Source organism: Tenrec ecaudatus, chromosome 4 (genome assembly GCF_050624435.1).
Source record: "Tenrec ecaudatus isolate mTenEca1 chromosome 4, mTenEca1.hap1, whole genome shotgun sequence".
In the NCBI taxonomy this organism is placed as follows: Eukaryota; Metazoa; Chordata; class Mammalia; order Afrosoricida; family Tenrecidae; genus Tenrec; species Tenrec ecaudatus.
This window is the reverse complement of record NC_134533.1, coordinates 99,383,085-99,410,545: the sequence shown is the minus strand read 5'-3', so window position 1 is coordinate 99,410,545 and position 27,461 is coordinate 99,383,085. Positions and strand designations below refer to the sequence as shown.

The 27,461-nt window shown below is 43.7% G+C and overlaps 1 protein-coding gene and 1 long non-coding RNA gene across 2 annotated transcripts in view; one reads left to right on the top strand and one right to left on the bottom strand.

The window, feature by feature from the left end:
- The window catches only part of LOC142447008 (uncharacterized), a 33,231-nt gene extending 9,482 nt beyond the window's left edge, over nt 1–23,749 (bottom strand). The window contains exon 1 of the long non-coding RNA XR_012784053.1: nt 23,425–23,749. This is a non-coding gene — a long non-coding RNA (uncharacterized LOC142447008). The remainder of the gene's footprint in view (nt 1–23,424) is intronic.
- Nucleotides 23,750–24,699: 950 nt separating this feature from the next.
- TMEM123 (transmembrane protein 123) overlaps nt 24,700–27,461 on the top strand; it is a 51,539-nt gene continuing 48,777 nt past the window's right edge. Inside the window, exon 1 of the mRNA XM_075546522.1 lies at nt 24,700–25,020. Within this exon, the coding sequence (XP_075402637.1) occupies nt 24,924–25,020 (97 nt within the window). The 5' untranslated portion in view covers nt 24,700–24,923. The remainder of the gene's footprint in view (nt 25,021–27,461) is intronic.

Here is a 27,461-nt window from a genome sequence, read left to right as displayed (position 1 = left end):
TATTTTCCTTCCCTCTTTGTTAGGTACCCGCCCCCACAATCAAATGTGTCCAGGGGTGGTGGTGTAATTGAGGAGCAAGTTAAAGAGACATTAGACAAGATAAGGCATACAAGTGCTCACCTACGGGGCCACCATGACTTTAGGAGCCAGGCCCATGCAAAGAGAGAGAATTTATTTCCAACAGAGGCTTATCTACTCTTGGGGGTGGCAGACGGGGGCATGCAAACCCCCCTAATTACAGGTAACAAAGTGGGTTGTACTCTAACCCTAAAGGTCCCTGAGTACATTGGAGGAGTAACATAACACCAGTGCGGGGGCAGGTAAGGGGGAGTGGCTGTCTTCAGAGTCTAGAGAGCAGTAGCACCTGTCTGCTCCTATATTTAAAGCTGATGGGTACTTAGTAATCAGCCATGTGCTTGTAAGAGATAACCTTAAGGTAGCACTATTGTGAGAGGATGTAGTGAGGAACAATATCAATTATGAGAATGTGAATGGGACTTATCTCCAACTCATAATGGTGAAGGCTTCCCCCCACCCCAGAAACCTAGCCTGCCAGACTTCTTAATATATGAGAATAATCTGTATACACTCTCTTCTCATCCTCTGTTTCCCACACTTCTTGTGTAGCCAGTGGGGTGCAGATGTGGCTTCCACACCATTTCCTCACAGTAAAACAGATCAAATAGTTAAGAGTTCCGAAAACTTCTAGACTCATTGAATCTGGGGATTTCTCTGATATGTCAGGGGCTAAGAACTGGGCAGCTGAACAAAAGTCTGAAAGTTTGAGTCTCATCAGAAGCACCTCAGAAGAAAGGCCTGCTGATCTACCTCTGAAAAAGTCCATTAAAAATTCTATGGAATACAGTTCTACTCTTTCATATCATGCCTCGACATGAGTCAAACTTGTCGTCTCCCCCAAATATATGTTAGACTTAGGACACTGCTTTCAGCTAATGGTAAATGATTGTCAAGTTACCTCCCTGAAGGCAGTCAGTTGCCAGGCAACTGTCTTGTCCCACCACAGGTAGTGCCTGCTCCCTGCTGTTAAGGACAGTGGGCTACTTCTCCCTAAAGGCTTGTGACCATTAGTCTGGTTCCTGTAGGTAAGGTTCACACCCTACTGATAATGGTTTCTATGGAGATCCAGAGAACAGGTCAAATCTGCTCAGTGACATCCAAAGTTAGGCTGCCATCCTGAATCTAGGATCTACCCATCTTGTCACATGTATGCCCCCAATCCCTCCTCTTCCTATTGCATGAATACCCCTAGATAGTCCCCCTCTCATTGCTGTATAACCTTAGTGCAACCACTTCCTGTGAAGTATGTCTTTACCTGTAATTAGTGGGCTTGCACACCCCCCAAAGATATATAAGCCTTGGTTAACAATAAAGATTCATTTTAGCCTCTGGTCGCTTCCCCTTCCTCTCTCCCCCGCCCCTGCCCCGCCCTGTCCTCACTCCCCTGTTCCCTTGTCCTCCTTCCCTTCCTCCTCTCTCCAGGTGGACCACCAAGCAGGGCTAAGGTGAGAATGCTACTATGAAATGTGTCTGACTGCATTATTTCAATCTCTCTTTTTTCTCTCATGATCTCGACGACTTTATTATAATCTTTATCTATCTCAACCATACAATTGCACCTATCAAACTCACAATTATTTGTGGGGGCTGGCCCTTTCCCCCCACAAACAGGGACTCATGTGAGCTTATCAATCTAAGCCTCTCACTTCAGAAATGAAGAAACTAAAGCTAAACTATTCTTCTGAGCAAGAGCTGCTTAGGGCCCAGTGGCTAATCACTGAGGTGGAGTTGAGCCAAGAATTCCTAAGTGGACACCTTATTCCATCCAAATTCTGATCCTGGTGCAAAACCAAGAAACCCCTATTAGAGCTGTAAGCAAGTAGCTGTCTGCCAAAGACTATTGCTTTCAGAGAAATGGTGAATTTATTTTAGAAAGAGGACCTTGAGTCCTACCTCTACAGCAACACTTTAGTCATTTGATCTGTATTTCATAAATTGCCAGACTCAGTAGCCTTTTTAAGGAGTCAGCTTAAAAAATTAGTTTATAATTACTAAAAGAGCCATAAAAGAAAAAAAGAGTAAGTTTTTATTTAGGCCTCTGATGTGGTCCTTTAAAACCTTCCAGAATAAACTGAACTTGCGTGTAAATGATGAAACAGAGGCAATCAGGTGAACCACAATCATCCACGCCATGCTTCTTTGCCCCCCATTCCAGGAAAATGCAGAGGAAGATGAAACTAATTTTCCAGGGGGAGAAAAAAAAAATAAAAGATCACCCACCCCATTCCTAGTTAGCACTTCCTCTTTTTACCAAATCTTCCAGGAAACATTAAACAAAATCAAGTAGAAGATGTCATGCTTTTACTAATGACGCATAAACATTTCAAAAGTGAGCAATTACATTCCTCTAAAGGAATTTTTAAAATGCTATTGATGCAGCAGCATAGCTAGAGGAAGGTTGCAGGAAGTGCATTGCATAATACGTACATGGGTAAGTCAACAGTATCGCTACTAGGTTTCTGGTTCATACATGCACACACCTATTCCAAATGTATTTGCACATGTCTCTGTGAACAGTGGATGTCTATGGACAAGTTCTCCCAGTAATAAACTTGTCTTAGTCTTGATGGCATGCCTTCAAAAAGAGGTCCAATCACAACAGTGCCTTCCTGGGAAATCTGCTGGGCCAGTTAAATTCAAAGAGAGGTCAGATCAGAAGTTTATAGTGACAGGATTTTGGAATTCTAAAGTGACAGTCTTCATAGAAAAAGCCCTGGTGGCATAGTGGTTACAAATTGGGCCATAATTTGCAAGGTTAGCAGTTCAAAACCACCAGCCGGGACTTTATGCTCTCATAAAGAGCTACAGTCTCGGAAACGCACAGGGGCAGTTTTACCCTATCCTATTGGATCACAATGAGTCAGCATTGATTCTACTGTAGGGGAGTAAAATGAAATGAATCTTCATAGCTTTTCTTAAAGATACGACATGAAAAAAAATTTTAATTAAAAAAATTTTTAAACTTTTTAAAAGACACGAGATGATTATGGGCCTTATTATGAGGAAGTTTTAAAAAATTAAAAACTGCATCGCTGAGAAAGGCCAAAAATTGTGTCAAGGAATTTTTCCCTCATTAGAACAACGCACCTAATCAACCTTTGAGGGTGCAACAGCTGTCTGATGAGAATTCCACTGGGAGCTTTAAAAGCAACCTGGGTTGCGTCCCTCGGGGATGCTGAAAGTAGCGTTTGGAATTCCTGTCAATAAAAGAGCACACACTTCTTCAGGGAAGAGCTGGAGAAATGGAACAGCACCCGCAGAAGGGTACAGGCCTTAAAGGAGGATATGTCAAAAAGCAATACCTTCACATTTTGATATTTGGAAAATAATATTTTCTGATTTTGTGGCAATACTTTTTACTTATACACTCTCTTGTACACTCTCCATTTGCAAATAAGCCGATTTGAATTACGCCAGCGGGGTTTGATAACTTGCTTTCCTAAAGCTAATCTGCCTAGTTGTAATTGGTAACTTCATGGAAAATGGAAGTAAATGCATACATTCTTTAAAAACAAACTCACTGCTTTTATATTACTTTGATATTAATCACAGATATTAGAGGTTAAGAATTTGGATGCTTTATTTTGCGGAGAGTCTTACCACATGACCTTCTCCTTCAAAGAATCATCATTTAAAATGGAAAAATGTACAATAAGGTATCATTGCACCAGAATGTTCCCAGGAGAATGCTCAGGACTTTTACCCTGAGAATTGTGACTAACTACATGTGATTGTCTGTGTTTTTCTATAATCATTCTCAGAAACACCTTGGATACCTCCCCTACTTGGAGTTGTTCTCAGGGGTGTGATCTGGCAGCATCAGCAACACCAGGGAACTGGTTAGAAACAGACAGACAGCCCCACCCCAATCTACTGAATCAGAGAGACTGTTGGGGTGAAGTCCTGTACCCTGAGTTTGATCAAGCCTGCTGGATGATCCAGATACTAGTTAGAATTTGAAGAGCACTGCTGATCCTCAATATCAATTCTCCATCTTCTTGCCCTTTTACCTTCCGCAACTGTGCATTCAGATGCCTCCTGCTTTGTTCCCAGCTCCTGATGGTGTTCTTATATGAGGGGATCCTCCCCAAAAAAATATGGGGAAAAGCTCTGCCAGTGGAACCTTCGTAGTGTGCATTTTCCCACTAAGCAAACATCAAGCAACCCGCTCAGTTAGTGCACTCAGTGGCGTCTCCTGGGAAGGTTCTCTGTGGTCACAGTAAATTTTTCATAAAAGTCGTTTCACTCAAACCTCCTTTTTTTGTGATGGTGATTTAAGAGAACAGTGTGTGACTGTGAACTTTATTTCCTGCTCAGGAAAAAATGCTACTGAAAATGCTGTGATGTTGAACACAGCTTACAAGGACAGTGCTTGGGAAAAACTCACATGCACTAGTGGTTTTCTCAAAATTTCAAAAAAAGTGAAATGCTGATTGATGACAAACCTCATTCTGGATGTCTGTCAACTTCCCAAATGGATGAAAATGTCAACTCAGTGCATTTGGAGTTCATTCCACCAGTCAGGCTGTTCGTAAAACTTTCTATTTAGAAGTTCTGAAAAGATTACATAACAATGTGCAACAAAAAAAGACCTGATCTGTGGCAGGCGGGGACTGGTTGTGCCACCATGACAATGCACCTGCTAAAGCAGCCATCTCAGTGTGCCAGTTTTGGGCAAAAAACAACATGCCTCTCTTGCCCCACTCATCTTACTCACCTGATCTCACTTCATGTGACCTCTTTGTTTCTGAGAATGAAGAGGGACAGGAAAGGACAGTAATTTGATGACACAGAAGAGATGAGGGAAAAAATGAGGGAAGTGCTGCCAACCATCCAAACAGATGAGTTTGAAAAATGTTTCTAAGAATGGAATCACAGATTTGACAAATGTATTAAGAGTAATGGGGAGTACTTTGAAGGTGATAAGGTTGTTTTGTAAAAAAAAAATAAAATAAAAATTTAAATACATAGCTTTGGAAAAAATATTCCGGGGTTTTTTTGGGTACCCCCTCATGCATGCCTTTATCACCTCCTAGAGGCAAGAATGAGAGAAGTCGCTCTGAGTTTTGAGAGCTGGATTGGCACTCAGAGCTAAGTCTTTGTGTTAGGCCGGTTGATAAGAGAAACAAATCCAGTGTATATATGTTTATTAAACAGCTTTATATCAAGTAGTAATTATATATCAAGAGGTTCCAGTTCATTCCAACTCAAGTCCATAAGCCCTATACTAGTCCATATATAACTCTTCAGACTCACGCAGCCATATGCAATGATGCAGAATGCAGGAATACCACAGGCCAGTGGGTGCAAAATTCCATGGATGTACTGGCAGTGTATGCATTTCCAGGGCTCTGGCAGGTCTCAGGGGGATCGGAAGCAGGAAGGTGAAGGCAGAGAGGGGGAGGTTCCAAGGTTACTCCTTATGAGAAGACCATCCCCATAAGGAGTCTCCATCCCTACACTTTTATATTTTCAAGTTGACATGAAATTATATATAAGAAGCATAGTCTTGGTGTCAAACTTGAACAATTTCACGGAACATCGACTCCAGACCAGGCCACTCTGTGACCACAATGGATCTAGACAAGACCACTTCATACTCAAGTGTGAATAGAGACAGAAGCATGTCCAAGCCACAAAAATAACCAAAGCATCCCCTGTACTAGTAACGCAAGTGATGGCTGCCCTTAGCCATTTAAGGCTTTGCTTATTCCTGCTCCTTTAAAATTAGGTTAGATACCTAAGCACAGAATGCCACATATTCTGAAAACATCCAGTCCCACGCGAGCCTTGCTTCTCTGTATCACCCAACACAAAAACTTATCAAACAAATCCTAATGCGGTCCTTTTTCTTTTCTTTTTTTTTAAAATCACTTTATTGGGGGTTCATACAACACTTATCGCAATCCATACATCCATCAATTGTGTAAAGCACATTCGTTGCCCTCATCATTCTCAGAACACTTGCTCTCCACCCAAGCCCCTGGCATCAGCCCATTTCCCCCCTCTTACAGCTCTTATAGCATCAGTTGTTTCAAGCACATTTGAAGATATTTCACCGTCATCATTTTCAAAATATTTTCTTTCTACTTCAGCCCTTGGCATCAGCTCCTCCATTTACCCCGGACCCCCACCTTCGTGACCCCTCAATAAATTATAAATTATTATTATTTTCATATCTTACACCATCTGCTGTCTCCTTTCACCCACGATTCTGTTGCTCATCCCCGTGGGGGTTGGGGGGTTGGGGTGGCAGTGTAATACGTCGATCATTTCAATTTACCCCTGACACCACCTTCCCCCTACCTTCATACTATCCCTACTCTCATTATTGTTCCTGATGAGTTTATCTCTCCTAGATTCTTGGTGTCAAAAGCACTCATCTGTACCAGTGCACAGGCTCTGGCCTAGCCAGATTTGTAAGGTAGAACTGAAGTCATGATAGTGGTGGAGAGGAAGCATTCAAGAACTAGAGGAATGTTGTGTGTTTCATCAGTGCTATACTACACCCTGGCTGATTTGCCCCTTCCTCGTGACCCTTCGATGAGGGGATGTCTAATTGTCTACAGATGGGCTTTGGGTTTCCACTCTGACCCCATCACTTGCACCAATATATTTGTTTGTTTTGGGTCTTCTGATGCCTAATAATTGATCCCATCAACACCTCGTGATCACATGAGTTGGTGTGCTTCTTCTATGTGGGCTTTGTTGCTTCACTGCTAAACGGCCTCTTGTTTTAACTTCAAGCCTTTAAGACCCCAGACATTTTATCTATTGATAGCCAAGCACCATCAGCTTTCTTCACCACATTTGCTTATGCACCCATTTTGGCTACAGTGATCGTGTCCAGAAGGTATGCATCACAGAATGCCAGGTTATTAGAACAAAGTGTTCTTGCATTGAGGAAGGACTTGAGTAGAGTCCCAATATCCATCTGCTACCTTGATATATAAATATATGTGCATAAACCTATATCCCTGTCATTATATATTAATATATGTACATATAGACATACCTATATTTAAACCTCTAGAAATGTCTTTTGTCTCCTAGTTCTTTCCTCTATTTACTTTTACTTTCCTCCCATCCCACTATCATGTTTGACCTTCATTCTGCTTTCAGTAATTCCTCTCAGCTACATTGCACTTGATCAAACCCCACCAGGCATTCTACACCCTCCTTGCCATCAATTTTAGATCTCTTGTTGTTCCCTTCTCCCTGGGTTTGTTGTCTCCTCACTCCCTTGTCCCCAGCTCCCCCACTCCCCTGACCCCCAGAGCCGTGATCCCATTATTTTCTCCTTGGGATTATTTATCTAGCCCATGTTATATAGACAGACATGGAAAAAGAAGAAAGAAAGAGGGGAAAAAAGGACCTATAAATGGTTCCAGATAGATTCTGATGAGGTGCCAAGCCCTGCCCTCCAAGTCTGAAGTCTATTTTCCGATTCCTTGGGGACTTCATCACTTTGCTCCCCTTGCTGCTTTGTTGTGCTCCCTTGGTGTTTTGTCCGTGTGTGTGTGTGTGTGTGTGTGTGTGTGTGTGTGTGTGTGTGTGTGTGAAAGAGAGGGAGAGACTTGCACAATTCCCACACTGTCTCCAGCGCTGTTCCATGCAGTGCTGTGGGTCAGTGAGGGGTCATTATGTCTCATGGTGGGGCCAGCCCTACGGTCCTCTCAGTGCATTGGCTGCTCTGAGCAGGAGTGTCATCCACAGGGATTGGTGGACCAGGATATGGTCCTCTCTCTTCCCTCTTAGTTTGCTCCTGTGTGGTCTGGGCAAATATGCCACTCTCCCTGGACTGTGTCTTCAGTGCTGGCCTCTGTAGTGCAATCTTCTGGGGAGAGGGTCGACAGATGGAACTGAGGCTGGCCCTGCAGACCTCTCTGTGAGTTCTTGACTTCCTGTCAGTATGTTGCCCTCAAGCCTTGGCAAACCTCTCTCCCTTTCCTGTGGAGACATAAACAATACCCTCCCCGTGGGTGGGTTAGTGCCATGTCCCTCCACTATCCATGTCCTTTTTTCTTTTCCCCTCCCTTTTAGTTGGCTGCCATATGGATCCCTGGGTTGGGTCTGACCCCTGCCAGAGTGCCTAGGCCTCGCCCTACGAAGTAAACCAAGCACAAAAGGACAAGTACAACATGAATCCACTGATGTAAGCTCAAAAAGCACAAGGGCCATAGGGGGAAAGCTTCTAAATGCATACATTCCTGGGGCTAGGTTAACAAGGTCTTATGAAAATGCCTCACTATTCCCTAAAGGTTTCATTTGCAATCCAATAAACCGACTGTCTTTAAGTCCATTCTGACTCATAGCAACCCTACGGGGCGTAGTGGAACCGCCCATAGAATTTCTGCAGCAGCAGATCTTTACTGCAGTATATTACTGCATCAGTTTTCTGTCGAGCAGTAGGAGGGTTTGAACCACTAACCTTTCAATTAGCAGCCCAACACTTAATTCACTGGACCCCCAGGACTACCTCCCCCTGCTACAGCAAGTAATAAACCAGACGTGCTTAATAACAGGCTGTTCCTTCTGGTCTTTTACTAGACATCATTGACAATGGGATTTCGTGATGGAATGTTTGTACACACACATCAATACACAAAGGAAAGTAAAAAAATGCAGTTACTAGGATTCTACGGAATCCCCTATGCTAATTAGTTTTGATCCTGGTCCAAAACAAGTATTGAATTTGGAAGTCATCGATAGAAGCAATAATAACAATTTGACAAAGTATTTTTTGTCTATTAAATACAAGATAAAACAGGGTTTGTCCCTTGTATGCCATTTTTATTGGAATTTTTCTAGTAATTCAATTTCATGATTTCTTAAATAGGGATTAGATTTAAATAACTTCTAAGTTATACTTTCTTCTGTTTTCTTGTTGAGGACAGAGGAAACTAGCATACTTTGAGCCTTGACCTATGGTCAAGTCCTCACTTGTAATTGTGCAAACTTAAGAACTACGAAACAACTTAAATTAAATATTAGAAAGTATCCCACCACAAAATCTATAGCACACACACAGATACTAGGCCTGAATGTTTTTGTGGGTGAATTTTTTAAGGAATTCATGATGGAATGTTGTACACACATCAATACACAAAGGAAAGTTTAAAAAAATGCAGTTACTGGGATTCCAGTCCCCACAGGAATGGGCTCATTCTAAAGAAAACATGTTTAAGCACGGCCTGTGTTCAGAAGTGCAGACACGTTCCCTCAGGAGCACATCTACCTTTGTCTCATTAGGGGGTCCTCAAAATAAATATCTGATGACAGCAGAGGCTTTCAAGAATATCTACGGGGCCGGTACGATCCAATCAGAGAGGTTGCCTCAGAGGTCATGATGACCACTTTGGGAGCCCAAAGGGATAGTTCTGATAGATTTTCTCCCAGAAGATGGAACAATCACAGGGAATTATTATGAAGAAGCATTTAAGAAAATAAAAACCGCATTGATGAGAAAGAGGCCAGGAAATTGGTGCCAAGGAATGTTTCCATCAAGACGATGCATCTGCTCCATCTCCCAGGGTAGCAAGGGCTGTCCTAGGAGACTCTGTTGAAACTTCACCCCATCCACGGTCTAGCGCTGATCTCGCCACCTCAGACTTCTTTTCATTACGCAAACTCAAAGAACACTTAAAAGGAGCACAATTTGAGTCCCCCAGGGACGCCAAAAGTCCCACTGCAATTCAGTGGAAATCAAAAACACAGACTTTCTCAAGGAAGGATTAAAAAGATGCAAACACCACTCCTAGAAGTGTACAGGTCTAAATGGAGGCCATGTCAAGAAACAACAGCTTCCCCTTTTATTGAATAAAGATTCCATGATTTTGCAGCAAAACTTTTACTTACCCTCAAATAAATATACATGTTGGTATATACTGTATATACTCAAATATAAGCCGACCCGAATACCAGCCTAGGCACCTGATTTTGTCACAAAAACTGCGTTTAAAAATGTGCTGAAAAACTCGGCTTATACAGAAATATAATATATATGATTATATATATATAATTTAGAGTAGAATAAAACAAGCCATGCAACCTAACTAATAGTTAGTAGCAGACATAGCAGAACAAAACCACGATGCTGTTAACTGACAACCATTTCACAACAGAGTGACATGCTGCTCCGTCATACCCCATCTTCATATCAGTTGCACATCAGACAGTAGTGATCTGTAGCTTTCATGAGATAGGCTGGCAGGGAATCGAATCCGTGCTTCCTTCGTGGAAGGCAGGAATTCTGTCACAGGGTTGTCACAGTCCCTAAGCGCCCTATGCTTTCAATAGGGTCAACAATATCAAAAGCATAATTAAATCATTAAGTTCTTACTTTATCACCTGTCTCATGCAGAACCTCTGCATGGATCAAGAGGCAGTTATGTGAACAAAACAAAACCTCATGGCTCAAAATCAGGAAAGGCATGCTCAATCTATGGGTTAACCAGGGTTCTCAAGAGAAGCAAAACCAGGACACTTATGAATACATACATATATAAATTATATAATATATATTATAAAGCACATAGGAATATAACAGCTAATTAGTCCACACAGCAGTACAGAGGGCTCAGTTCAACTCACTTCCACGGAACAGTGAGTATGCTGGAAGTCCTTCAACTCACCAGGGCTGCTGGGTCCAAGGTCAAGGAAGGAGACAGGTGAGTCTTCTGTAGGACAATGCAGTCAGAATCTGCCCACAGACAGCAAACAGCATGGCAGGTCACCAACAGTCAGCAGCTCAGGAGTTAAGCTTAATTTGGCTTGTCCCACAGGTAGTGTAGCTCACAAGTTGAGATAGAGAACTAGCTAAAGCAGCCATATGCTGGTCCAGTCACCAGAGAGCAAGAGAGAGGGTGAGCCTTGCTGAGCCATTTATCTCTTTGCCCTCCAATCAAACTGCGACCTGATTAACCGCACATGTTCCTATTGGCCAGGTTGGCACAATAAACCTACCTATCACAATAGGTATGCTAATCAAGTTGCCAGAAAAGCTGGATTCTTTGAAGAGGAATGAGGCACAGGTTTGGAGGAAGGCTTATTAACAACCTTAGAAGACAAAACCTTGCTTGCTGCAAGTGAGGAGGACTTAAAACACTTGCTGATAAAGACTAAGGACTAGAGCTTTCAATGTGCATTATAAATTAATGTAAAGAAAACAAAAATCCTCACAACTAGACCAATAGGTCACATTACGATGGACAAATTAAAGACTGACATTGTCAAAGACTTCATCTTGCTTGGATCCAATCAATGTTCATGGAAACAACAGTCAGGAGATCAAATGACACATTGCATTGGGTAAATCTGTGTCACAAGACCTCTTCAAGTGTTAAAAACCAAGGAGGTTACTATAAGGACTAAGGTGTGCCTGGCCCACGCCATGGTATATTTAATTGCCTCATACACGTGTAAAATTTGGACATTGAATAAGAAAGACAAAGAAAAATCTATGCGTTTGAATGACTGTGCTGGTGAGGAATGTGGAAAGTACCCGGACTGCCAAAAGTGCATCTATCTTGGAAGAAATACACCCAAAATACTTCGGAGAAGCTAGGGTGGCAAGACTTTGTCTCCTGAATTCTCGACGTTATCAGGAGAGATCAATCCCTGGAAAAGGACAGCATGCTTGGAAAAGAAGCAGGGCAGAGGGAGGAAGGAAGCCCCTCATCAAGATGGACTGGCACCAAGGCTGCAGTCAGTGGTGAGGGACTCAAACATAAGAACAAGTGAGAGGATGGCGCAGGACTGGGCAGGGTTTGTTCTGCTGTACGTAGGGTGGCTATGAGATGCTCAGCAATTCCAATCCACCAGCTGCTCTGAGAGAGAAAGATCTGGCTATCTGCTCCCATACAGAGTTACAGTTTTATGAAAAACCCGGTCCTTTGTAGAGTCACTATGGAGTGAAATCAACTCAGTGACAGTGTTTACCACCTGCTTCTGACAGCAATTATAAATCAGTAACTGGCTTCCATATTCTAGATGCTTGCGTTTCAATAACTAGAGACACTGTGACTGGACCTAAGCATTTAATACAAAGTGCTTCTGGACCTAAAATCTAAAGGCCTTTAGTCTATGAAAGGTTTATATAGCCTGAAGTCGGAGCTCAAATTCAAGCTTGATCCTGGATGTAAATCCAGATGCTATCGCAGTCTTTGACAAACTTCTCACCACCAACGGCAGAAGGACTAGCATAGAAACCACGTCAGACCTCCTCCAGCTACAGAAGGGGCAAGGAGCATCCAACCCCTGCCCAAGGATGAATCCTGTGAGGCAGAAGTCAGATGCCTCCATGCCCCATCCTTCTTGACTTTATGCGGACACCAACTGTATTCTTATTTTTATAATGAGTTTAATACACTGTTGCAGTGGACGCCCGGAACTCACAGTCAATATTCAGGATCCTGGGCTTTTATTAGGGAAGATAACAGATTGCGAAATAGTAAGGATGCAGTTCTTTCAGCTGCAGCCTCTCTTTTCAGTCGAGTTGCCAGGCATGTCTCTCTCTGGTCCTCTGCATCTCAGCCACAAGGCTTTGCGAGTCAGCCTCCTATATCTGGTTCTTGACCCTGCCCCTCCATCATCTCTCCACATAGGGAGCTCAGACTTACCTCACCATTGGTTCTTCTTTCTAGCCGTTCATGGGATTCTCTGCTCCTTATTTCTCAAATGGTTGAGAGTTTCACATGCCATATTTGCATGGCCCCACCCACCCATTCAATTATTGGGAGTTACAAAGATGATGGACACAAAAAGAATTCCAAGTAATTTCATTTCACTGCAACTGGTAAAGTGACTAGGGCAATTATGGAAAAGAAGCAAGAGGCAGTCAGCCCTCAGGCAGGGCAGGTTAACTAGTGCTCGCTGGGAAGACCAGAGACCTTGACCTAAGCTGGTCCTTTTCAGAACAAAGGCTAATAGATGAAGGGCAAGTAGTCCTTTTGCCTTCCCATTTCTAGCTTTTAGAACTATTACTGCTACAACCTTAGATCAATGTCTTTTCAAAAAATAGTCCTGCCATTTCTACAGTATTTAGCATTATCTATGGAAGGATGGCACTTCTATTGCTTTTAACTTATATATTATCAGTTGTATCATGTTCATTGGACTTAGGTAGACATTATTCTGTTTTCTCTTTTCTCTGCGTGTGAATAAAATTTCTTTTTCTTTACTCTATCACTTACTGGTAATTTTACCCTAGGACAAAAAAGAGATCTGTCTTTGACTGTTCACTTGCTATGCCAGGCACCGCTGTAATGATTGCCTACGCACAATTTCTTCCTGGGATCCATGTGAGATGTTGTTGGTTACCATCAGTACCATTGAGTTGATTCTGATCCACGGAGACCTCCTGTGTGCAGAGTCAAACTGCTCCAGAGGATTTTCAGGGCAGTGATCTTTCAAAAGCAGATCACCAGGCCTGTCCTCAAAGGCAGCTCTGGATGGTTTCAAACCAGCACCACAAGCAGTCAAGAGCTAAATCCTGCGCCCCACTCTGGGGCTCCTCTGTATGAAAAAGATCGTATCATCCTCACGTTACAGTTGAAGTCCGGAGAAACTAAGAGGGTTTGTTTAGACATAAAGATAAAGGAATGGGCAGTCCAGAAATTCAAAGTCAGGCTGAAGGGCTGACAGGGTTGAATGGACATGGGCAGTCTGGGCATTCAAAGTAAGGCACGTGTTTAACCAGGAGGATGTGCAGTCACGAACCACTGGCCAGCACACTCTGTGTCCCATGCATTTCTGGGTTCATTCCGTGTTGCTATTGTTTTGGCAGCTGGACGGGACTTTAGAGATTATCTTGCCCAATGAACCCTCCTTATTTTACCTATAAGAAAAGCTGGGGCTCATAAGCTTGAGTGCCATAATTAGACGTGGCAGAAATGTAGCTCACTTTATCTTAATTAAAAATGTTTTTATTGGTATATAATTTATATGTCATGCAATTCAGTAGTTCAATCATGATAAGAAAAGTTGTACCATCACCACCACAATCCACTTTAGAACATTTTCTTCTTTCTCACACTCATTGTTGTTAGCCCCCCCAATTCCCTCCACCTCCTCTATCACCTCCCTAGGTAACTACTGATCCAGTTACTGACTCTACAGATTTACCGAAGACTTTTCTGATATTTAATGATGTTCATCAACTATCCATACTATTTTCTTGATCCTGAAGTCGAAGTTGATGACTTACAAATAAACCATTTCAGTTCATTGATGTGGAGGCCAATAAGAATTCTGTTGTTCATGTAGAAATCCAGGCATTTGAAAGATTTTCTCACCAAGATTGGTTTATTATATTTATAATTTATAGAAAACAATAAAATAATAAAAAACAAAGCACCTTAAACCACAGTGCCTTCCAAGCCATGCGGGGTGTTTGCCTAGATAATAGTCACCATCATAAACGCCACAACAATGTGAACTAACTGGTTTTGCAGGTGTGGGGGTGGGGGAAAGCAGGCTCATCCTCTGTGAACGTTCACCACCAAATATATAAAATCCAAAATAGCCCTAAATGAGGATGTGAATTACCACCTGCCATGCTCAAGCATCCTCATTCAGGCAGACCAAGAGCAAGAGACCACCTGGCCTGCCCTCCCAGCAAGCTAATCCTCCCTCATTAACAAAAGTGAAGTTTAGGGGACACAGAGTCAGTCATTGAGATACAACTGAGACAGGCATATCCATGAGCTCTAGTTATCAATATCCAATTTCCACATCGTGATGAACAATAAACTCCACAGGGGCTTGCTCGTCTTTGTGCTTCCAGTACTGAGCATGGCCCTGGAGCACAGTTGGTGGGGAACACATGCCTTTGGAATGTACTAGCTAGAACAGTGCGGAAATCAAGGAATCAGTGGATGCGTCTGGAATTGAAGGTAAAGGACAGGATGGTCCCGAAGTAGCATCTTTCTACTGTGGCTACAGACAAAGCCTACAGGTAAAGGCTAGGCTATATTAGTTCATCTCAAACTGAATATAACCAGAGCTGATGAAAAATGATGAGAAGACTTTCCGATTGTATTAACAGGAATAGGGTGCTCAGAACAGAGGAGGTCAGTAAAGGAGTCCTCACTCCTTTATGTGCCAAGAGAGACTTCCAGCTGTTTGCTCTATCCCTCCATCCTGTCTTCCACCTATCAAAACCCTTTTCCTTCCACCCTGCAGCTCTCCATTATCCTTCAGAACGTTTCTTGTTTCCCTAACACCAGTCTCCACACTTCCCATTGATTTCCACTTCCTCCTGAACTCGTTACAATGTTAGCCTACTCATCCTTTTCCTCTCCTTTAGTTCTTTACGTACATATCATTCTGTACATATCATTCTGTACATATCATTCTTTCTCAGTAGAAGCCAAAGTGCCTAGCACTGCTTAAGTGACACTCCTTCATTCTATTTGTCACCTTTGTACCCATGTGTATTCCATGCTCTATTACTCCTCTATGAAGCCGTAGGTTGAGATTTAAAGGGTAGTGAGCAAGCCCTGACATTTATTTTAAAATCACACACTGCACCTAACAGGTTGTGCTAGACAAACACCAAACGTTTGTCGGATTGGTGGCGGAGACATCTACAAGCCACAACAAGAGAAAATGGACATACGAGAAGACACAAAAGTAGGCACTTCAAGATAAGAGTAAGTCATTGTCATTGTGAACTATATCCTTTACCATGTATCTATGCGGACAGATTTTCTAATTACATGTCTTCATGTAACCTGCTCAGTAGAAGAATTAAGCAACTAAGGATATAAACAGATAACTCCCAGAAGAGGAAATACAAATGAGATATAAACGAAGGCAAGGAAGATGCCATTTCTAAAAGGGAAGCTGAAGAAAAAGGAGAACATCATTATTTGCCTAACGTATCAGCAAAAACTAAAGAGACAAACAGTATTTAGTGCCACCAGGGTTGAAATGTAAAATTGAGAGGGCACTTGACAATACTAGGAGCCCTGAAGGCATAGTGGGTATGTGTTGGGCTGCTAACTTCAAGGTCAGCAGTTCAAAACCACTAGCCGCTCCTCAGGAAAAATATGTGATTTTCTACTCCTGTAGAGACTTGCGATCTTGGAAACTCACAGAGGCAGTTCTACCCTCTAGGCTTACTCGATAGGGTGACTATGAGTGGGAATCGACTTAATGGCAGTGAGTTTTCATTTTTGTTTTTACATATAAAAAACTTGTTAAGACAAGTTCTTGAACTAAATAATCCCCCTTCTAAGAATCGTGTGTGTGTGGGGGGGAATGGGGGTGTCTGGTTTCTTTCTTTTTTAATTGTTGTTTTTTGTTTTGTTTCGTTTTCTTAAATCATTTTATTGGGGCTCTTACAGCTCTTATCACAAACCATCCATCCATCCATTGGGTCAAGCACATTTGTACATTTGTTGCCATCATCATTTTCAAAACATTTTGTTTCTACTTGAGCCCTTGGTATGAGCTCATTTTTTCTCCCCCTCCCCCACCCTCAAAAACCCTTGATAATTTATAAATTATTATTTTTTACATCTTACACTGACCGCTGTCTCCCTTCACCCACTTTTCTGTTGTACTTGCCCCTGGGAGGGGGTTATATGTTGATCACTGTGCTCAGTTCCCCCTTTATACTCCCACCTTCTCTTTCCCCTCCTAGTATTGCTATTCTCATTATTGGTCTTGAGGAGTCTCATTATCTGTGCTGGATTCCCTGTGAGAATCTACTTTTTAGAACTACTTTTCCCACATTGCAATGATGTCCATGATGCCACTAAGATTACATAAGTAAAACACAAAGAGAACACCAAATATAAATCAAAAGTGAGATATGTAAGAAAATTACCTCCATACTATGGGCTGTTACATAGTCATCAAAAGGAATAAAGCATGTCCACCAACTTTGTGAAGCCCTCTTGCATGTGGATTTGTAAAAACTATTATTCTGTGTTCATATAAAGACACATGGTGCAAACAATCAAAAGCCTGGGGGAAATACCCAACTGCTACCTACAGTTCCCTCATCTAGGGAAGCGAAACACAAACGGCTTTTCCTCTTTTACTTCCAACACTTCGGTGTATAGTTGGATTTTTTTTCAAGATAAGTGTAATACTTTTAATAATACTCTTGTTGAAAAAATACAATCAATAAAAATAGATATTAGCAGAAACACTGGTGGCAACTTGAAGAGCTACATGCATGAGCAATCTATTTTAAGTATTCTTAAGAACTGGATGTTCACAAAATTACGCATATGTATTTGGGCCATTACAGGAACCTGAAACCCAGTATGACAGCACAGAGCAGTCATTTCCTTATCAAAGATAAGGTCTAAGAAAGGAACTAAAAGCAAAATAATTTATCGAAAACTTTATTTCAAATAAATTGACCATCTAAACATAGGACTCTCAGGAACGATGCACTTGACAACTCAGCTTGATGGGCGAGTTATGCCAAGGAGTACAAGCTCCAATGGCATAGGGACGGGCAAGTCAGAGCCACCAGTGAGGTTGGCTGGGAGTAAGAGCATAAGAACCAGAAGAAAGCAATGTCCCGGACTACTGAGAGAGAGAGAGAGAGAGAGAGAGAGAGAGAGAGAGAGAGAGAGAATGGACCACCCAAGGAGAGTCGTTGTTGCACAATTCCAGCTGGTGGGGAGAATGGATCTGGTTACTAAATCTTTCCAGAGAAGGCAGACTTGATATCAATGCTCCCAAATTTGTCTCTCTCCCCTCCTTCTCTGAGTGGGCATCTCGAGAAGCCCAGGAACAGGAGTAGCACATTCAGTGCTTGCCTGGGAAGGAGACGTAAAAGTCAAGGGGAGAGGGAGAAGGAGCAAGAGGAAGTAAGTGGAGGTCACAAATGCTGATAACATACCATCCTTTCTTTCGTCCTCAGAACACTGGGAATTCTCACAGATCATTTATTTGGGGAAAGTCTTTAGAAAACTATGTGGCCATTGATAATGATGGCATTTTCTTGGAAGAGGGAGGTTGCTACCTGGCTATACTTCCCCCTGCAAGGTATCTCTTTTGAGATCAAAATTCAAAACAAATAAATAAAACACTCCCCTACCACAGAGTTGATTCTGACTCATAGTGACCCTCTATGAAGATTCCCAGACTCTAGGTCCTTAGAGGAATTGATGGCCTCTTCTTAATCCCTCGGAGAAACTGGCGGGGTCTCTCAAAATGTGTACATGAGCCGATGCTAAAAGGACCAAAAAGCAAACTCGCTGCCATGGAGTGGATGCTGACTCATAGTGACCCTATAGGACAGGGTTGGGCTGTCCCGTGAGTTTCCATGACAAGAGATCTCTTTTTTATCTCAAGGAGATAAGTTTTCATTGTTCTCTCTTCTAATTTTCTGTGTAACTCTGTGTAACACTCTCCAGAATTTGTAGTCAGTATAGCATTACTGAGTCAAACCCCACTCAATAGAAGTGAGTGATTTCCATGCTACCTACTATGCATATTATTTCTGCTAAAGTTAGCCCACTATTACAATTTTGTTCTCTCTTTTATATTGATACAGAGGGGTTTTTAACTGACTGGGTGGTTTTATTCCCTAAGCAGCAGTTTCATCTGGTGAAATTTAATTAACTGTGTTTCTTATTCCCACTCTCCATCCAGTTCAGGTGATAAGCAAAGAGCATTACTTCTGAGTGAGCACACTCTGATGCAACAAACATCCAGTAGTGCTTAGTGACCAATCATGACCTAAGTAGATGTTGATAGATGTTATTTGTTTATGCTACTTTGATTATCGCCGTATGGAAACTGCGTAAGAGATTTAGCAGGAACAGAAGGACAGTACTATAACTTAGCTTCTTGGCTGTGAATTTTTTGGACACCTTTTGGCCTCGTGCTCATGCTCATGCCCACTCACTGTCCTCCCACGGGTGGTTTGTTATTGTCTCTGCCTTGTCTTTGTCCTGCTTCCGTGTTAATAAATTCATCTCTGTAAACTATATTTAATTTGGGGCCCTTCCCCCCTATAATTTTATTAATGCAAATTGGACCTACCCATTCCCACCCAGGGGACAAAAACAAGATACCAAAGAAGAGCAGAATGTGAGAGCATCTCCATCAAGGTCAGTCCCAGGTGAAATTGCCTTGTTCTCCACATCCTTATTTCACTTCTGGGGAAAGCTCTTACTTCAGAGCAGATGGTTGTGAAAGAAATACAACGAACCTTAAAGGAAGTGCTAGATGTGGGCTGACAAAAAGAATGGCGGGCACGGCAGAGAGAAGACAATATGCAAATATCAGGAGGTCAGACAGCCCACGCCTCATTTAAAGGCAGCGAAAGGCTGCTCTGATTAGTCTTCTCCAGGGGAAGGTCCGGCAGCACAAAGGCTGGAAAGACAGGTTGAGTCTGGATGGTGCAATGTTTGAAAAGTACATCAGGTAAGCACCAGGACAATTTGTCCCTAAGCAAGATCCCACAAGGAATTGGAGAAACCAAACGCCAAATATGTTGTTCCGGCTTTAGCAGCTGATAGATGCTGGTGAATATTTTTGCAGCTTGGTTGGTTGAATCCATCATGGTCATCTTAGTTAATTTTGTTCCAGTTCAGCCATGTCCTTCTTGATAGACTGTGTGAGATCAGAAAGTATCTCTCGGAACACATTTTTGGGAACTTCACTCCCATCTTGTGGCCTTTCTACTATGAACCACATGGCCCCACAATACAACTTTTAGAGCATCGCAGGTGTGGGGTCCAAAGTTATTTTGTATATACTGGAAGCTTTGGTCTTCCACATCAGCTGAGGGGTCCCATCCAAACCAGTGTGCAATCTTGGTTGGTCTCCCACATCTGTCATAAGTTGCTACTTGCACTTCAGTGTTCTGAGCAGACTCAAAATTCATACTGGGAAACACTGCAAGTCAAGACAAGTGAGTACTCTGGACTCCCAAGACTTAGAGAGACTCTGGCAAAAACTGTCCTTAAACAGGTTTTTCCACACGAACGAGGGCAGCAGATACCACAGGGAGATGGGCTAGGGCAGGCTTGGGTGCACAGAGCCTAGGGGACATACCATACTTTCATACCTCTGTCCTCTTTCCCTTCCACTTCACTCATTTCTCAACGCATGGGACATGTCTTTACCCAGAAATATAAGGGTTAGTTGGAACATATTACTATAAAATTATAGAGTCTGTTATTAAACAAAAATAGAAAACTGTAAAGCTATTAGCTCTCAACATATCTTCCATCTAAGTCAACACACTTGTAAAGGTAGTGACTTCATCTCGCTCGTCTTTCTGCCAAGAATTCTGAGCTCTCTGATTTACACCACATCAAATGGCAGTTTGGGCATCCTGAAGGAACCCAAACCGTGTTCTTCTACACAATTCTTTGAGTTTAAGAAGCCAAAGTAAGAAGCCTGGAGACAAGATCAGGGCTGGCTGAAGGATGGGGTGAGGTTTTCCGACATAGTTCTCATAGGGAAACCTTTGCAGCCCTTCCATTACAGTTGCGTTATCCTGCTGGGCGTGCAGGTGGGGGCAGGATCCTCATCACAACTTTCCTGGCCTTTTTCTTTTTTTAAACATGTTATTGGAAGCTCTTACATGTATCATAACATTCCATCAATCACATAAAACAGTATTGTACAACTGCTACCACAGTCGGTTTCAAAACATTTTCTTTCTTTTTTTACATAGATGGAATATAATATTTTAAAAATACCATTAAACAATGTATTATTTAAGGTTAAGAATACTATGAGGGTTTTTTTAATTGTAGAAAAAATGAATTAAAATATAATGGCATCTTCCCACTTCTTTTTAAAAAAATCATTTTATTAGGGACTCATACACCACCCATCTCGATCCATACATACATCAATTGTGTAAAGCACATTTGTACATTCGTTGCCCTCATCATTCTCAAAACTTTTGCTCTCCACCCAAGCCCCTAGAATCAGGTCCTCATTTTTTACCCTCCCTCCCCACTCCCCCCTCCCTCAGGAACCCCTGATAATTTATAAATTATTATTTTGTCATATCTGGCTCTGTCCCACGTCTCCCTTCCCCCACTTTTCTGTTGTATATCCCCCAGGGAGGAGGTCTCATCAATGCAGTTTTCAATTTTCTCCTTTTAAAAAAAGAATAAACCCTGTGATCATCCTGTGTCCTTTGAGAAAACCACGACTGCTGCCTTGGGATTCCTAAAGACAGTCCCTGTCCCCTTTCTGAGTGGAATGAGCTAGCCCAGCAGATCCCAGAGGAAGGCACTGTTCTGATTAGGCCTGGCTCTATGCATCACATTGGTGAATACAGGACTCATCCCTGTTTATGACGTGCTCCATATAGTTGTCTTCATTCGTTTTGATCCTGCTTTAAAGGGTCGATAGAAAATCAGCTCTATGAACTCACTTTAGGCAAGGTATTTGGCACCCAGGCAGCTACGGCCAAGATGCTCACTTACAATGAAATACGCTGACCCGTATGCAGTTTCAACTTCAAGAGCTATCACTGCAATGCAAACTCTTACTCGAGTCCTCTCCCACTAGCCTCTGGACGTCTGCCACAAGTTTTTCATTCGTCGATATTGATGGTCTTTCTGCTCTTGACTCACATTTCATGTCTTCCTGACATTCTTTAAGACGCTCAATCTGCCTAGAAACTGTTAGTTTATGTTTGCCTCTATGCCTGGAAGGGGTTGGAAAGTTTCTATGGTTTGGGAAGATACCTACTTGAGTTTTGTTAAAATTTTCCTATTATCCCTGATCTTAAAATCATTTTCCCTCCCCATGGTACAAAGAATATTCTTTTTTTTTTATAGGTACCATAAAGAGACTGAAGCAAATGCACTGCAGAGATAACTTTTCTGCAGCCATCTATAGATCACAGAGACATGCTTAAACACAGGGAATATATCTGGGAGTGTATGAACCAGAACCTTAGTAGCAATAGTTTCGGACTTAGCCTTGTACAGGGAAACTGTGAGACGATAAGGTTCAATTTAGGGTGATGGAGAGGGTGGGTGTTTTAGGTATAAGCTTAAGCAATGAATGTGTAGAGTCCGGGCTAAATGCGGGGCCCATACACCTGAAGTGCAGTTGCCATTCTTCTACCAGCAGGGACAAGCATGCTGGTGTGATGCTGAAAGTTTTCAGTGCAGTTTCCAGACTAAGACAGATGAGGAAGAAAGGATAGTGATCCACTTAAAAAATTATCGGTAAATATATTTATATATGATTGATGGGAAATTGATCTATGTGTATATATTTATAGGTTTAGTATTAAGGTAGCAGATGGACATTGGGCCTCCACTCAAGTACTCCCTCAATGCAGGAACACTTTGTTCTATTAAACTGGCTGGCATTCCATGATGTTCACCTTCCCGACATGATCGCTGAAGACAAAGATGGTGCATAAGCAAATGTGGTGAAGAAAGGTGATGGACCCCTGCTATCAAAAGATATAGCATCTGGGGTCTTAAAGGCTTGAAGATAAACAAGAGATGGAATCAGGTATCAGGCATCAAAGAACCAAAAATCATGTCATTGTGAATGAGGGGGAGTGCAGAATGGGGACCCAAAGCCCATCTGTAGTCAACTAGACATTCCCTTACAGAAGGGTAACGGGGATGAGACAAGCCAGTCAGGGTGCAATATGGCAATGATGAAACATACAAGTTTCTTCTAGTACTTTGATACTTTCTCCCTTTACTATCATAATTCCAATTTGACCTTACAAAACCAACTAGACCAGAAGATGTACACTGATACAGATAAGAACTGGAAACACAAAGAATCCAGGGCAGATCAATCCCTCAGGACCAATAAAGAGAGTAGCAATACCAGGAGGGTGGAGGGAAAGTGGGGTAGAAAGGGGGAACCAATCACAAGGATCTACATATAACGCCCCTCCCTGGGGGGCAGCAGACAACAGAAAAGTGGGTGAAGGAAGACATTAGATGTAAGATGTAAAATGACAAAATAATAATAATTTGTAAATTATCAAGGGTTCATGAGGGACAGAAGGTAGGAGAGGGAGGGGAAAAATGAGCTGATACCAAGGGCTCAAGTAGAAAGCAAATGTTTTGAGAATGATGATGGCAACAAATGTACAAATGTGCTTGTGATAAATGAGTTGTATGACTCCCTAATAAAATGATTTAAAAATATTATCCAATTAAAACTTAATGCAGTTGTTCTCAACTTGTGGATTGTGACCCCCCTTTGAGGGTTGAACAACCCTTTCACAGGGTTACCAAATTCATAACAGTAGCAAAATTACAGTTAGGAAGTAGCAATGAAAATAATTTTATGGTAGGGGGCTCACCAGAACAGGAAGAACTGCTTTAAAGGGTCGGGGCATTAGGAAGGTTGAGAACCACTTACCTAATGGATCAGAACCGTCCCATCTTGTTGTTGAGGAGGATGACCTCATGCTGCACCCATGGGGTAGCCATGCTGGAGTTGCTGGCAGAGGTCAGAGGACTGGGTGGCACACAACACCAATAAGTAAGGAAGCTGCAGAAGAGAGCGGCCATCAAGAAGGCGAGCTAATTAAGGCAAGCGAGACCTGGTGGTATACTGGTTATGTTTTGGGCTGCAAGGTGAGCAGTTCAAAACCACTCGCTGCTTCATGGGACAAACAAGAGGCTTTGGAGATAATAGTTTCAGAAACCCACAAGGGCAGTTCTACCCTGTTCTACAGGGTGGAAATGAGTCAGCATTGACTTGATGGCTGAGTTTGAGTTCACCCTGGGAAGAAAGCATTGAGGGCCCAAGACCGTTCAGAAGGAGTCCTATACTCTCTTCCTTGGCCTTCTTCATCTACAACTTTCCCCTTTTCACTCCAAGTCACATGGCGCTCCATCCCCATCCTGAAACTACTCTTCAAACCTCCTTACAGCAGCCAAGGGAACTGAGTAGTGCTGGGAGAAAAGTAATACTACTGCAAGGGCAGGAGCGGAAATGGAGTCGCCAAGTGTTCCCAGGCCTATTTGCCTGCCCTCAGGATGAAGCCTGCGCTCAGAATCCCCATTGCTGCCAGAGGATGGATCTACAGTCTTTTAAATAATTCACGCCCATTGGGGTCTCACTGTGATCCCATAGGGCAGAGTAAAACAGCTCCATAGCTTTTAAAACCCATCTGTCCTAGAGCAGACACGGTGACTGGTGGGTTTGAACTGCCTACCTTGGAGTTACAGCGCAATCCTTAACCCACTGAGCCACCAAAATTCCTTTTAAAGGACTTCCACCGCACTACTATGACTTCTAAGTCATAGGGACCCTACAAAGTAGAAAAAGCAGCCGGTGGGTTTGACTTGTTTCCTTTGCAGTTAGCATCCTAACACCTGAACCTACAACGCGATGGGCGCTCCAATGTTGAGTGATAAACGAAAAGAGAGGCGTCATCCTTCAGAAGCAAATGTATCATATGGAGCGGTGACATTAGGCGTTACCCGAGCTTTAAAGGACTCAAACCTACTCTTCCCGCGGCCCTCAGGGAGCACACCCGGCCGGAAACCAGGGTAAGCGTGGGCACGCCCGGAAATCCAAACTCAGCCGCATCTCGCCAACCCCGCTCAGGCCCCGCCCCGCAACCCGGCCCCGCCCCTCCGCTCGCCAGCCCCGCCCTGCGCCCCGCCCCGCAGCCCAGGCTCCGCCCCGTCCCGGCACCCAGGCTCGGCGTGCGACGCCTCCTCCAGGCCCGACTCCCGCGCCCTATTTGGTCGTTGGGGGCCGTCGTGGGGAGGGAGACCGTGTGCGGCGGAAGGGGACGCGGAGCGGGCGTCGGGGCCTGTAGGAGCCGTGCCCGCCGCCGCCGCCGCCGCCGCCGCCGCTGCCTCGGTTCGGGACTCCCGCGGCCGCGGCGTCCTGCCCTGGAAACAATGAGCTTCGGCGCGCGGGGAGCCGGGGCCGCGCTGCTCCTGGTCCTGTTGCAGGTACCGGCGCTGCTGGGAGCCGCGAACCAGACGGGCGCGCGGGGTGAGTGCCGCGAGGGTCGCGGGTCCCCGGCGGGCGCGCGCGCGCCGCGCAGCGAGGCTTTCCAAGTTGGGATCTCGCGCGGAAAGTTGTGCGTGTTTGCGCGCGGCACATCTGGACGGGACCGGACGGGGCTGGGGGGACACTGAGTCGCGGGTCCCCCCGCACCCCCCGCCCCGGGGCTGCCTGCTGGGAAACCCGGCGCTTCCCGGGAGTTTGTTTCTGAGGCGGCGGTCGCCCCCCCAGCGGGAGCGCAGAGAACCTGTTGTTCCCGGAAGGACTCGGCGTGCGCCGCCGCGAGCTCGCTCGCGCGCTCAACCTTTCCCACAGGGGAGTGTTTCCTGGGAGGTGAGGGTTTGCCCACGGCTCCCATTTGCCGGCACAGTTTAAGTGCGTTGGAGAACACGTCTCCCGACGCTTGGAGAAACGTGTCTACCAGGGGGTTGGCGCCGCGGCCACACGTCTCTCCTCACGGCGTTTCTTCGCGCCGCCGTTGTGTGAGATCATCCTCATGACTTCACAGCCGTGAGGCCCCTGACGCTTTAGTTAGAGACCTAGTACAGATTCGGGGACGCGCACCCTGCTCTCCCGGCCCGCTGGGAGGCGTCCGACCCGCTGGTGGGGCGCCCCGGGGCCCCACCGTGGACCGTGGGGCGCGTCAGCTGTGCTGTGATCCTCTCGGCAGCACCTGCCACGTTGTCGATAAGTTCATAACAGTGTGATTTTCCGATGTGTGTGTGTGTGTGTGTGTGTGTCGCTTTGTTTCCCTTTAGGCTTCTGGCCGTGGGAGACTTTTAAAAAGTACTCTTGGATAAGGCCCAGACGCTGGGGTTTCGCTCATGAATTAACTGATTAGAGGAGCTCCGTGCTTGTCTTCGCTTTTAGCCTCTGCACTTCTTTCCGTTGCCTTGTTTTAACCTTGACTTAACTCTTGTTTATGAATGTCGCACGAGAGTTGATGCTACTTGGAAACTTGGGGTGCTGGATTACCCGAGAGCCTCGATTTAAGGGACTTGTAAACCAAGGTGAGCCAGAATCGTGTGACACCACCAGGCTCTCCTGTTCAGTTACCCGGCTCCACCCGGCCCTATAGGGTTGCTGTGCTGTGTAATTGACCCAAGTGAGAGTGAGTTAGTGTTACCTTGAAACTAGAGTAAAAAAGATTTTTTACAGAATTTCTCAAAAAGCAAATAAAGGCCTTACTCTATCTAAACTTAATAAACTTCATATTCAGTATACACTGTTTAAAGTTTCATTTTAAAGTACAGTTGGGAGGCTGATACCAAGGGCTCAATAGAAAGTGAATGTCTAGAAAATAATGATGGCAACATATGTGCAAGTATGCTCAATACAGTGGATTCATATAAGAGTTGTAAAAGCCCGCAATAAAATGATCTTTTAATAAAAATAAAGTACAGTTGCCCCCTTGAACAACACAGGTTTGAACTGCATGGGTCTGCTTACACTCAGATTGAAAACAAAAACAAGAAAACTCCATGGAAATCTAGCCCTCTCCCTAATCTTCTCCACGTAAGCAAGTTTCCTCTCCAGTAAATTGGGTATCTCGGCAAACAGATTACAAAGATCTCTCCAGGTTTTCCATGGAGTTTAGTGCTATACTATAAACCTTGAATAATACCATGGGCTCCATATGATACGCCAATAATGATGCTGTAAGTGCTGTCGAAGCAACAAGTCATGACATTACCCCCCCCCCCCACACACACACAAAACAATCAGATTGCTGTTATAGCATAAATTGAAGTCTGCAAGGCTGGTTGCCCGCCATTTCAAGATAAATTTATCCAGGGAGATGGATTGATCCAGACCTGTGAGTTATGGGAACAGAACGCTTCATCTTGCTTCTGCAGAGTGACTGGGAGAATTGAACTGCTGAGTTGACCTTGCAGTTAGCAGCCCAACTCCTAACCGGGTACACCACTAGACCACCCCTAAACCACGCCTTGTTCAGGGTCAACTGGATTATGATTTTTTAAGGCCACACAAGAACTTCAGCAGCTAATTAATTTTTACTGGGCTCTTCTGCCTCTCAAACCAGTTGAGTCCATATACCATTGTACCGAACCCTTACATTAGTATCTCCTTTTCATAGATGAGGAAGCTGAAGCTTAGAAATTCGCCAACCTATCCAAAGTAAACTACCAAAAACACATTTGATATCAGCCCCAAGTCCACTTCTTGATGAACCATTTTACCACTAAGCCGCATTCACTGGCGGAGCTTATATTTTAAGACAGCCATTGCCCATCATTTATCTCTTGGAAGATTAAAAACATAGTTAAAATTCTTCTTTTTAAAATATCTGTCATCAATATCAAGGGAGGTAAAGACTCTTGATGATGAGTGTGTTACTCTGGGTAGACTAGAGAAACAAATCCAGAGACCCTCGTGTGTATGACACACAGCTTTATATAAAAGAGCAA